The sequence below is a fragment of the Aythya ferina genome (genome assembly GCF_964211825.1).
Source record: "Aythya ferina genome assembly, chromosome: 17".
NCBI classification, from domain to species: Eukaryota; Metazoa; Chordata; class Aves; order Anseriformes; family Anatidae; genus Aythya; species Aythya ferina.
Genome location: NC_140316.1, coordinates 13,361,248 through 13,374,562, shown reverse-complemented (window position 1 = coordinate 13,374,562; position 13,315 = coordinate 13,361,248). Strand labels below are relative to the sequence as shown.

The 13,315-nt window shown below is 53.8% G+C and overlaps 1 protein-coding gene across 1 annotated transcript in view; it reads right to left on the bottom strand.

The window, feature by feature from the left end:
* The window catches only part of SETD1B (SET domain containing 1B, histone lysine methyltransferase), a 45,623-nt gene that overhangs the window by 27,906 nt on the left and 4,402 nt on the right, over positions 1-13,315 (bottom strand). Inside the window, exons 5-6 of the mRNA XM_084491434.1 lie at positions 11,741-11,853; positions 7,889-9,064 (exon numbers count right to left, since the gene is read on the bottom strand). Of these exons, the coding sequence (XP_084347560.1) occupies positions 7,889-9,064; positions 11,741-11,853 (1,289 nt within the window). The remainder of the gene's footprint in view (positions 1-7,888; positions 9,065-11,740; positions 11,854-13,315) is intronic.

Genomic DNA, 13,315 nt, shown 5'->3' with positions numbered 1-13,315 from the left:
GACAAAACCCAAAGCAGCATCCAGCCACAACGCCTTCCAGCTCCCCCTCTCCGGATGATGCTCAGGGAGGAAGAGCTCTGTCGGGAAGGCAACTTTCTCCCCCTACAGCTGCTCTCAGGTGATGGAAAGGTAACCCCTGGGGCTGGCATCTGCTGGCCGAGCCCCTAACGAAAATAATCCCCGCGCGGGACGTGACATGACATTTCTCGTGGCCTTCTAGAAGGTACCAACCGTTGGCTATTGAACTATCCCCGCTATATGCAAACTACAGCGCCTAACCACAACTGCTGTGAATTACCAGGGTGGAAATACCCTGCAGCTGGGCTGCATTCCCGCTGCCATTTGTTCGGGCAGAAAATACACCGGGGAGGGGAGACGGGGAGACAGAGGTGAGCTGTGCTGTGCTGTGCTGTGCTGATTTCCCCACCTGTCCCTTAATTAGCGAGCAGGAGGTTGAAAGCGGGCGCATGGAAACGCTTCTCACCTAGAGCCAAATTCAGCCGCGAAGCTCGTGGCCACGGGGTGCTGCGTGGGTGGGTTTGAGAAGGGAGCGGCCCCAGGAGCTCCCAGTTGGGAATCGGCCCAGCCCGGTGGTGATCCCATGGGAGCAGCACTGCACACAGCCACTTATCCGCAGGGAATAACCCCAAAACAGCCCAAAAAAGGCAGAGCCAGGCCCTTCCTGGCTTGCTGTGAGTTAGTGCAAAGTCTCCTCCCAGTGCCTGCTGCCACCACCGACCACTGGAGGGGAAAAGCGGCCACAGTGAGCAGCTGGTGAGCCCTGCTCCTTTCCTCATGCTGCCAGCCCAGCCCCAGGGCTCAGTCGGGTGTCCCCAGGTCGCTGCCACTTGCTTTGCTCACCTCCTCCGTGCCTGCCCCCAGAGCTGGGCTGAAACGCCGGAGCTGAGCCGCAGGAGCTCACCGCACCGCTTCCAAACCCTCTTTGCGCTCTCCTCCACCTCCAGACCACGCTCAGAACCACACAGCTGGAAGGTTTGTTGGTGTTTTTTTTTTTTAATAAAACAGCTTTCCCCTCAGGTCGGTGCATTAACCTGAGGTTATAGATATCTCCAAAATGCAGGCTGCTCATTTAGGGACCTGCAGGAAACCCTTGCGAGAAAGGCTCCCAACCAACCCGAGGCTGCTGGGCTGCACATTTGGGCGACCAGCTAGAAGGCACAGCCTTTTTTTTTTCTTTTTTTTAATAATTTTGAGGCAGAGCTGGCCTCGTGGTTTGCAAGGAGCAGCTTCTCACTGCCGTGCCACTCGTCCCGCCACGTGCATCGCCCCCACGCCGCGCTGGCTGCAGCAGCAGCGGGGCTGTGCCCGTGGAGACGTGGGGGCACCGCAGCGAGCTGCTGACCCCAGCACTTTGGCACAGAGCTGCAAACACTGCGTGAAAAACTGGGTCACAACCGGGGCCCAACCCTCACCCTTCTTACACCCGGCCGGGCGTTCAGCCCAACAGTCACTCACAGCAAAGCTCCAACTCAATTCATGAATCTAGAGACTATTACGAGCTGCTCTTCTGTGGTTTTTGTTGTTTTCTGTGTTATTTTTTTTAAATATGTATTTTTTTTAATGGCACAGTGCGATCTAAAGCTTGGGTTTCTCCAGCCCGGACACCAAAACCTTTTCAGATCCCACACCAGATGGCACCGACCGTGTGGTGCTCGACCCTGAAAAACCCCAACCTGGACACTAGCAAAATGCTCGTGGCACCACGGTGACAGCTGCTGGCATTTAGCTGCCTCCTTTAAGGCAAGATCTCCGTTACCTGCACCAGGACATCCCAGCCACGCATGTGGACCGACCGAAATAAATGCCAGCTTGTGGCAACCACACAGCAAGAGGGGCTGGAGAGCCATCCCCAGAGGTGTGCACCAACATTAAGCCCAGCCCGTGCACTCTGAGCTCCCCGTTCCCCTGAGTATCGCAGCTATCACCAGAAATATGTAGTTTGTTGGTTTTTTTTTTGCCTGGCACACGTGAGGCACCAGAAATAACAAGCTCCTGGGGGAGAAGGGAAACCTGAAAAGAAGCCGCCTGCCTCAGCGGTCCCTGTGTAGGCTCCGGAGGGAGCAGCACCGACACACAGCGTGCACAGCGGGGGAAGGACGGGGGCACGGAGAGCTACTGGGACGTGAGCCAGCCAAAGGTGTGCGAGAAATCACTTAGCACGCAGCCACTGGCACTGCAGAAATGCAAACTCCACAAAACACACGTGGGCAGAGCTGCCTGCAAATCCGAATGCCCCACGAAGCGCCCGAGCAAAGGGCCAGGGTCCCGGCGAGCTGGACGCCGTCCTGCAGCCGTTTGCCGCCCGCTTTTGCAGCTCAGCCTCCCAGCCGCGGGCGCTGCCTCCAGCCCAGGTCCAGCAGCAGTTTCGTTTCCTCCCCTGCGCAGGGAGCGAGCGCCAGAGCCCCAGCCGTGAACGACTTCCTCCGCTCGCTGCTCCCAGAGCCACCCTCCTGCAACGCCCACAGGAGCGAGCCTGTGTCAGCCGGGGAGAAATTGGGATCCCCGACCTGCCACCTGGCTGTTTGTTGGCATCCTGACCGCTGGCAGCTTGGGAAACCAGCACTCAGCACGTCAAAAACATTTTAGAAGATTTCTATCTCCGACCCATTTCTTCCTTTTCTAAACCCGCTTTGTTTTTAGGAGCTGAAAAACGTGAGAAACCTTTCTCTCTGGTGATGAACGAGCAGTTCCCGAAGCCAGCGCTGCACTTTCGTACCAAAACCTGAGCCAGCAGGAACGCGCCCGGGCCGCGGGAGCCCTCGTGGGCAGGGGGTGACGCACGCAGCTAACGGCCCCACGGCTTTCGTTCTGAGTCTCGCCCCGTCTTTGCCAGGCACCAGCCGAAAATCAGAACAAATAGAAGGGGGGGGGAGCGAAGTTTTGGGGCTCCAGCTTGAGGCGTATGCAAAATGCCTCTTGCTGAGGAGCGGTGCCTGCTTGGGGGCCGCAGGCGAGGCAGCAGCCTGCAGAAATTTGACTCGGCGCTCGCCTGCTCGCCGCCCCGTGTCAGATGCAGCCGCGCACGGAGCCAGGAGCAGCCCCAGAGATCGGTGCTCTTCTGGCGGCTGCCAGCACGGTGTGTTACCAGCCATTATTTTCTCCCTGTTTCTCCCGATTACCCAACGTGCTGGTGTGTTTTCTCGGTGTCGGCGCGCCTTGCGACACAGCCTGGCAGCCAGCACCTCGCCCTGGTCACTCTGCACGAGCCTCGGATGTGAAACGCAACCAGAAGGCTGATGGGGCAGAGAAACCCCGAGGAAAAACGTGTCACTTCGGTGGCAGCTCCCATAGGTTGCGTTTATGGCATTTGGACAGCATCACAGCCCAAATCCCAGCGCTGAGAAGAAGAGGGAGAGCCCACAAGCAGCGAAATCTGAGGCTGCAAATGGTCTGCAGAGCTCACCTGCGAGCGCCGTTCCACCACGAGCTGCGTGCTGTGGTTAAACATTGTGATTTGGATTCAGCTTTCCAGAGCAGCAGAGCATCTACACGCCACGTGAAGACGAAGGGAGCGGCGCTCTCCCTGTGAACGAGGGGTTCAGTTCCACGCGCCCGGTCCGCTAGGAACTGAGAACGTACAGGAAGGCACCGGTGGCAAAATGAAGGCAGAACCGAGCTGGTGGTGAGAGTATAATTGGCAACAGTGATTTAAAAAAGGGACAGCAGTGTCATTTCTATGAGATATGCAAAATGGAAAAGCCTCAAAGCCCTGGCCTGATATGAGAGAGTGAGAGAAGCACTGAGCCTCCCAACCACAGCCTGCTTTCTATTCTTCAGTTACACTCCAAAGCACTTCACCGCTTCTAGCTGCCTTACCAGCAAGACACGCTGCCCCTGAAGTAGCCAGGCATCACGGAGCAACCAAATTGTGGAGCCAAATATCCCTCAGCTGAGGTTTTTCCCCACGAGCCGGCCGGCCCTTTGCTCTGGAGCTCCAAGAATCAACCCCGAGCCTGCTACAAGCCAAAAGTCGGCCACAACCCAGCAAACACCAGCAGAGCCCTGTGCCTTCTGTAATTCTGCAGCAGCAGCAGGGTGCACGAGGCAGCACTCCCTGCCTGCAGCCTTCCAGGATCAGCTCTGAAGAACAGGCAGCGCCGAGCACATCTCTGCAGGCTCACGGGGCCGTATTGAAGTCATCTGCTGGGGGATTTTTGGGCTGCCCTATGTGATTCCCGCGTGGAACCACAGCAGCCGCCCGAATCTGCTGCCTGGCACGGGCTGGCTGCCTTTCTGGAAACTCGCGGTCACCACGCACACCTCCCGCTGGAGTTTCCATCGGGAACCGGTTCTGTCAGGCGTGAGCGCGTTCGCAGGAGCTCGGGAGGCAGGAAAATTTGAAAAAAAAAGTGTTTATGAGCCCGGGCACACGCCGCCGCTCTCTGTTTTTTCTCTTTTCTTCAATTAAAACAAAATGCAGAGCAACCGCCACATCCCTTTCCCCTGTCTCCCCCCAGTGGTGCTGGATCCCACCCCAGCTGTAAATCGGACCCCATGTGAACCCGTACACACCACACATCCCTACCAGCCCCTGATGGCACGAGGGCTCTCACAGTTCCTGTGGAAACCAAGGGATGCGAGCTCCCCGCTCCCAGGCTCTGCCTTCCCCACCATTTACCTCGAACACATCACTTGGGCACTCGGCTGCCCAGGAAGGGCCCTCGGAGCAGGGGATACGGGTGGGGAGGTGCAGGACTCGATGCGGTGCCCTGAGGGCTGTCACCACGTCCTGCTCAGGCTCCAGAGGGCCGGTGTGACGTTTCAGCAGAGATTTCTCCCAGCTCTGACCGTGACCACACAAGGATTGTTGCAGCGGTGCCGGCGCTGTCCTGCAGGATGCACCTCGGCGTCCCGCACGGCATCAAAGCCACCGCGGCCACCCAGCGCGGAGCACAAGTGACAAAAGCACATAAGTGAGGTGCCTGTAGGGCTGCCGTGCGCTCCTCAGCTTCCAGGCTTCTCCCTGAACTTCACAGCAGGGCTGCTCGCCCCTTGCTGGTGTCTCAGGAGCTTTGTTTTTATCGTTCTCTTCGGCGTGGCTGAGGCACCCCTCCCACCGCGGTAACGAGGTGCTGAGCCAGAGCACCGGGAAGACCCGAGGCTGCTGAGCCCTGCTCAGGAAGCATTTTTGGACTTGTAAATCTGGAAAAATACCTCTGTCAATCACACAGCCTTCCTGTTACACGCAGGCTACGCGCACAAACCAATACGTTCGTGAGCTGCAACATGAAAGGCATCATCGATACGCGGCAACGTGACCTGTTCTAATCCTGCCACCCTCCCCGGCACAGAGGCAGGGCCTCTTCCTGTACCGAGCCAAGCAAAAACAAACCCTGGCTCAGATGGGATGTCCGAACGTCAAAGGGTGCTTCCTTAACCTCTGAGCTTCTGGAACGGCACAGAAAGATCCCACGACGAGGAAATCGTCACAGCTCCTGCCTTGTTATCGTTCAGAAACACAGGAAGGGAAGTTGGCAATTCGCTACCCTCAGAAGTGTTATTAAAATAACTACACAACTCAGCTTCCTTCTTGGACATCTTCTAGGTTTTGAAAAGCCCTCCCTGACGATCTGACAGCGCCTCACCTGCAGGACAAACAGCGCTGTGCCGGCAGTCACTGACAGAAATGCTGCTTGCTCTGCTGGGGGCAGGAGGAGGTCCTTCACACGCTGCTGCTGCCTCACATAAAACTTCCCCGCGACTTCGCTGCTGTCCCTGCGGGCCCTGAGACGTTCCCAGCTGGAGCAGCCACCAAGGGGAGCAGGCCAGGGGCTGCTCAGGCCCTCCAAAAGCTGAATATGAAGCAAATGAGTTCAAACTCTGCCCTTTATTGCTTCCTTATGACACTCAACAAGTCCTCCCTGCTCTAATATATCACCTCCGCTCGGCTCCCCACACCAAAATCGCTGGAAACACTCGGGGCTGCCTTCCCTCCGTCCTGCCGGAGGATTCCCCGCAGGACTGGAAGCTGCTGGGTGCTATCACGAGGGGCCGGAGCCCGAGGTTCAGCTTCCCAGCCCTCCGCCACACTCAATGCCCCTCTCCGGCTCAGCTGGGAAGCTGCAGCTCAAATTTCAGCCTGCCTTAAGTCACTGTTGGGCTCTGCTCCTCCAGCAAAAGAGAGGGAAGCCAGGAGAGCCTTTTTCTGAAGCAAAAAAAAAAAACAAAAAAACAACTTTGGGGGGGGGAGAGAAGGGCGGGGAAAGGAAGCAAAACCACATGGAGATGGTTTCTGCGCATCGGGAGGAGCAAGGGAAGGCGCAGGCAGCTCTCCCAACGCGCCAGAACAGCTTAGTGTGATTTGTAACCGAGAGGAGGACGGAACAAACAGCTCTGACAACGAGCAGCCCGCTTTTCGGGGAAGGAAAGGAGACGAGGAAGGCAGCAGGACCCGCCCGGAGCCCCCGCTCCCACCGCTGTGCCTTGGGAGGGTCGAGGCTCTCCTGTCGTGGTGATAGCACCGGCGGCGTGAACTTCTGACACCAGCATCTCATTAAGGGGAGACAAAGGCTTAGCACGGGCTTCGACGTCGGCAGGATCGCCCACAACTCTCCTGCACGAGGGTACGGACGGCAGACCCAAGCCCAGAGGGGCAAGGAGAGGTGGGAAGCCTTCCTTGTTTTATTTATGACCGGGTTTTAACAAGTTGGAGCATCCCCTCTTCAGCCTGCCAGGCCAAGCTCAAGGAATCAGAACCCTGCTCCTAATTAACTCATCACCAGCTCCCACCGGCCGGGATGCGCCTCCCCGGGGGGAGCCTGGGCCAGCCCAGATGAGGAGAGAGACCCCAAGGGATTGAATTGTTTCAAAGACTAAACAACAACTTCCAGGCCAGGCAGGTTTGGAAAGGCACAGAGAAAGCACAAACTATCCAGTGCAGTTACACTTTCTCCTACCTGATCCTGAGACAGGCACTGTTACTGCTGCACGCCTCCCCTCCCCACCTGCACTCTGCAGGAGGAGCTCCCCCTCCCCTAAACGCAGCCAATTCTGGGGTGAAAACCTCAAAACCGTGGACCACTGGAGAGAAACACCACCCTGCCAGCTGAACCCCAGCAAACTCTCACGAATACTTGGCACCGATCTCTCACACTCGGGGCATTCACCCAAATCAGATCCCGGATCTCTGGGGTCTCCTCACCGCACAGTCCTGGCGCAGCAGGGACAGCAGCTTCACTTGCTGCACTACTACCCTAAATGCCAGGGAGAAAGGCTCTGGCATTTACCAAGCTCTCTGTTTCGACTGCTTCTTGGCACAGCCAAACAGGACCCACACGTCCGCTGCAGCACCACTGAGAGGTTTTTTGCAGAGGTCCCAAACAGACACCACGCAACGTCATCTGTCTGCTGGCCCCACTCCACCCCGCGCAGCTCCCTCCGAGCACAGGGAGCACCAAAGCCCAGCAACTGCCTCCTGCTCCAGGCAGCTGGCACAGAGCTGCAGAGCTCGCACCAAGTCTGCGTCCAATACCTCGGCCCCGTTCAGCAAGTGTGTGCACGCACACCCCTACATCCAGAGACCAGAGCAAGGGCAAAAAGTGCTCCATCAACTGCTCTAGGGGCTTAAGTGTCTGTTGACACTCAGGACATTCACAGCGTGAGCAGTGGCCAAACTGCCAGGGCCTGCTCAGTCCCCGAGCTCTCCTGAAGCTATAAATTGCAGCAGGCTGCTGTCAGAAACAAAGAAACCTGGAGACCGGCAAGTTAAGCCCATCACTTGGTGTCACATTTAGCTCGTTTCCAGCTGCCTTGAGCAGAAGAAAAAGCCACCAGAAAATCCTACACTCTGAACAACACAAAAAAAACACCGTAAGAGCACCTCCGTGCCCAGGTCCGGAGCTTGGTGACCCGGTTCCAGCTCACTTACCTCATCCATTTTTTCGGACGTTGGGGTCTGGTCACCAGGCACCATTTCTTTAGCCTCCGAGGGCTCGACTTTGGAGGTCCTGTTGAGCTGCTCGATGGGGGTCATGCCGGCCTCCGACGTCCCCCTGGAGTTCTGGCTGAGAGAAGCCGTCCCAGGGATGGGCTCGTCATCGTCGGAGTCGGGTAAGGGCGTGGGGCTGATGTCCTCCAGGCCTGTGCTGGAAGGGCGCGAGGAAGGTGTCTGAGCCCTGTAACCGGGCTGGGAGTTCGAACCGTACATCGGGATCGGGGAGAGCTGGGAGGAAGAGGAGGAGATGGGGCTACCTTCCATTCGGACCTCGGTGTCCGAGTCGTGTTCATTAAGGAAGGGTAACTTTGTTCTCTGCTCTTTTAAGAGCATCTCAATCCTCGAGTCTAAACTGTTATGCTGCATTTCAGACTCCATGGTGGGGGTGCCAGGGGTCTCGCTCCTCTCTGGGGTCTGAGAGAAGGACGCAGTGCTCGGCTCAGGAGCAGAGTTCGAATCTGGCAAGGGCGGAGGTTCCTCCGGTTTTTCCTTCACCGGCACGAAATCGATGTTCGTGGCAGCGCTGCTTTCCACAACCATCTCGGCAGGAGGCGGCGCAGGTCTCCGGTACTCCGTCTCCCTGGAAGTTTGGGGAAACTGCTGCTCCTCGGACTGGGGGAACACGGCTGGTGCTTGGTAGGGAGAGAAGGCCGACTTGTAACTCGAAGAACCCGAGTGGCTGAGGGGAGGAGTGTGCGAGAACTGGACCGGCTCCTGCGGATGGGATTTGAACGCGCCGAACTGATGCTCCGTCCCTCGGAAGACACCCGCCGAGTTGTGAACGTAGTGGTGTCCCGGCCGGCGGTTGTAGGCATCCGTAAATTTGGTTTCGTGTCTCCTGGGTTTGTACCCACTGTCCTGCCCGAAGTGGTAGACCGGCGTCGTCTGCCGGCTGGAATACGTGGAGTCCTGGGAGAACGGCGTCCCCAGGCGCGGGGTGTGGGGCGTGCCCTGGGACTGCGGGGTGAATTGGCTGTACGAGTTGGGGGTGTCCTGGCGGCAGCTGGAATAGGCGGTGTCGTGGGAGAACGGCGTGCTGCTGTTCGGGGTGACGGACGATCCCGCAGAGGAAAGGTTGCTGTCTTTCAGGCGTTTCAGGGAATCTGTCAACTACAAAAAGAGGGAAGAGAAAAGCACCTAAAACACACACTTTTGAAAAGCCGTTTGTCTAATCCGCCTGGTTTTCGGAGATGAGTACCTGAGAGTTTGAATTGATTTCCGTAGCAAAGAAAAATAGGTTACAGCATCCCTGAAAACATAAACCATGACCATTAAACAGTTCCCCTTAATTTAAAGAGAAAATAAAAATTTAAAGAGCAAAGAGGAACTTTTCTGTAAGAGAAGGAAGAAAGCAGATACAACGGTATCCTTCATAAGCTATGCCCAAGAGCATCATGTGAGCAGAAGACTCGCAGCCATACAGCTACCTTTAGGTTTCTAGCAATTACACACAGCTCGTTTGCACGGCAAGGAGGGAATGATAAAAATCCTGCAGTAAAACTGCGAAGTCTGAGAACATAATCTGAGAGTTTCAGATCTCAGAAAACTTTGTGTGTGAACAAATCAAAACCTGCAAACCTGCAAACTGCAAACCTGCAATCAAACTCCCCTATCACCCCCAAATTGCCTGCAGAGGCCTGCTGAAGGCAAGAGGGCTCTGTGCTGGTCCAGCTGCAGGAGCTGCTCGCCACCACCCTCTGCCAAACGTTCCTCGGCATCAAGGAAGGAGCAGGCTACAGGCAGAAAGGGAAGACAAAGTTCCCAGCTGCTAAAAATACGTTGTGAGCCCTGCACAAAGACAACGCTCAGGTAGAGCACTCCTGAACATGGCGTTTGAAAACTGAAACCCTCCAAGCCTGCGGAGCAGCCAAGTCATTGCTCTGAAATTCACTTCACAGGCACATTCAGGGGGTTTCTAGGAGAAGCCCTGCTCCCACTCAGACACTGCTGAGTCATAACAGTGCCCTGCTGAACATCAGCGCCACAATCAATTTTCTATAAAGCAAAGCAAGAGCTCACGGAGACTCCTCCTGGTAGCAGGAGGGGCAGGACTGAGCTCCAGCTCCCAAAAAGGACCGGGGATGTGTCCCTACGTGCTGACACTCCGGGCTGGCTGCTGCTCTCCCAGGCACAGGCAGGTGCAGAGGCCTTTCAGAGGACCTGCTGTCACACACAACCCCCAGCTGAGCTCTCACCTACCCCTAGGGACACGGACATCAGGAAGGATTCTTCCTCAGCAGCTCAGCAAGCAGCCACATCACACTGTGCTCCCTGCTAAAGCCCACATCTCCGCACCTCTCGTGGAGGTGTGAACTCTTTTTCAGAGGGATTGGGATACGGTCTCAAGGGAGGGATTGTGGCTCACAGATGTGTCAGGTCCTTACTGTTCTGCATGAGGGGGAAAGCAAACGGCGGGAGCATTTTACTTAAGTACCACAGCAAATAAGCTTGCTGGCAGGTCCCAGTGACAGGAACAAGATGCAAACAGTTAAAGTTACCCACAAAGCAATAATTATGGTGGTAATTGGGGGAAAAATCAATTCAGGATAACAATACAATATCCAAACACAATATCCAGAGAATCTATCTTAATTACAGTAGAGATTACTTGGGGGGATATCATCAATGAAGCATTTTGCTGTTAACCCTGAAAAAGTAGTAAACAAGTCTGGCCAATTTTCTTTGGGATGTGCTGTAACGGGCAGAAAAGCAAAGCCAGGCCCTGCTCAATGCAAAATCATTACTTGTTCCTCTTCTGCCCTAAAAAACACCTGGCTGGGAGGTAAGGAAGAATCAGCCTCTGTGATTTTGTTAAGAGATGCAGGGGCTTTGCCTTGTTCCCATGGGGGTGAGCAGTGAGACAGGAAGGTTTTATTTTTTCAGATCAGTGGGATTTTCACATTCACTACACATCTCTTAATCTGTCCTGAAAACACCTGCCTGCAAATTTAATGAAATGACAGCATTTTAAGGAGCCCTAAGAGCACAAAGAAGTTGCGAGAATAAATTCATACTTAAAAGTTTCAAAAACTTCTGCCAGATCTCTTTGAAAACTTGATACCTTAAAATGGGTTCCCAAGCCTTGATCAGAGCCAAAGTAGACTGAGATAAGCCAGGGAGGCTGGTGACCCCACACAAACAGGCTTCGTTTCCCTTCACCCCCCTCATTCTAGTGGGGTTTGTAGGGGAGCAGCTACCTGCACAAATCCATTTAGAGAATCACACCCTAAATACTAAGAAAACCCAGGAATTTTGCACACTGCTTTTCTTAAAAAATGATCCCGGTGACTAATTAAGATTCTGGAGAATTGATGGCACTACTCAAGATTTGATATTTCCCCTCTTCCAGCTGAAGAGCACACGCTCTAAGTATTGCCTACTGCAGACACCAGGCCAAATGTACCACTTAAATCATTCCCCCTGTCTTCAAGGGAATAATCTCATCTCAGGGACAGACCCGATCTGTCCCCCTAACTGCAGGAATCTCTAACATTAGCAGGGCACGTGCTGTCGGTTCAGCAGGTATTTTTCATGCAGAAATACAAAGAGCACTTACCACGCTACGCAGACACGGGCAGAGACTGGCCACATGCATTGTGTTTGCAGTTACAGACGCTATGGCAATTAGGAGCAAGGAGTATTTAAATGGGGAGTAGTAATGTCCACTGAAACTATGGTGGGAGAAATGAAGCTAAGGTAATAGTGTTAAAAAGTTAAATTTCATGAAGTGGCTGTTTAGAATTTTCTACAATGCTACTCTTAGAAAAAAAGCCAAGCAAACCATACCTGGAGGGTTTCATTCACAGTTGGCGACGCGTCCTGTTCGGTGCCTACGGGAAGGGTCTGAGGAGTGTAAAGACCATTAACGAGCAGCTCGTAGAACCGCATGCGGGTTTCACCTGCACAAACCACAACGGGAGAGTTTAGTAAAGAGAAATAACACAGCTTGCATGAAAATATGTACTCCTGGCATCTGCACATCCCTGCCACGGAGGAACAAGCATCACCTCCGAGGTTTGTAGGGATCGTTTCTAAATAATCTGCAGGGCAAGCAAAAGTCAGACACTCCTTTCTCAAGCCAAGCCAAGGAGGTTTCCTAAATCCTTCTCAGTCTGCTTGGCAGCTCTGCTCTTTACCATGCTTTCTGGAGAGCACCACTTTTCCCTCCTCTCCAACGTGCCAAGCAAATAGTCTGCAGATTTGAGAAGTGAAACTCTCACCAAAGGGACAAGCCTCTGCCAACACCCAGAGCCACTTCAGAAAGCTCTCGCAACCCACCTTGCTAGCAGAAACTGGCTGCTATTAATGCACACACGATGCCTGGGAGTCCCAAGGACAAAACCGTTAGCGGTGCTTTTCCAAAAAGACACTGGCTGATCCTTTTTTCCCCCCAGTTAAAGGTGTGCTCGATGGCATCCTTCAAAGAATAAAAGCTAGAGAACCAAAACGGCCCTTATATCGCTACTGAGACTCAGTCTTTCCACTCCCAGCTCATCCCTGAACTCTAGGTAAGACCCAGTTCTTAAAATTGGATTTTTCATGACCACAAAACCCCAATCCTACTTATTTTGCAGTCTGTAAGAAATTTGCCATCCACTTCAAAAGGAACAGAACCAGACTCCAAGACTGTTTGCTGGCTTTTGCTCTGGAAGATAAAGAATAGACAGGAAAATGGACAGGGCCAGCACCTGAGCCCAGAGCATTGATTCAGGCAAGAACTCCCCTGGAACAGCACAACTTCCCTGGCTAACGCTGAGGGATCAGACCCCAAGCTGCCTGCAAATCACTCTGGGCAATCTGAAAGCAAAGCACCCACAGCCTGATGCTGCACAGGGAAAGGACTGACTTCTCTTGAATAAATGCTGTAGATGAGGTTATTTGGTTCTCAGATCTCATTTCATAAAGCCTTGAGCCACATCATCAACTATGTAAACTGTTTAAGTTCAAGTGAAGTCATAACAAAATAGATCTCTTCAAGACAAGGCCTAAAATGCTTGGAATTATTAACACATGCACACCCCCAGGAAACCACAGCGTCGTGGATACGGAAGCGTTGGGTTTACTTGAAAACCGTTTTTTAAATAAATGTAAAATAATTGTTAGAAAGCTTCATAACTCCTCTTGGATCCCTGATAAAAGTCACAAATCTCATTTTCAAATTGCTTTATGAACGTGAAACTACTCTCAGCTATTTCTCTAAGGCCAGGTAATTATTAAGTGTGTCCATCCTGCGGGACAAAGTGAGGCAGAGAAGTTGCTTTAAATTAGCCCGTCTTAGATTAGGGAACTGGAATTATTAGTTCCAGATTCCCAGGCTTGTGATCAGGTCAGACAGATAAAACACTTTTACTCCTCATATTT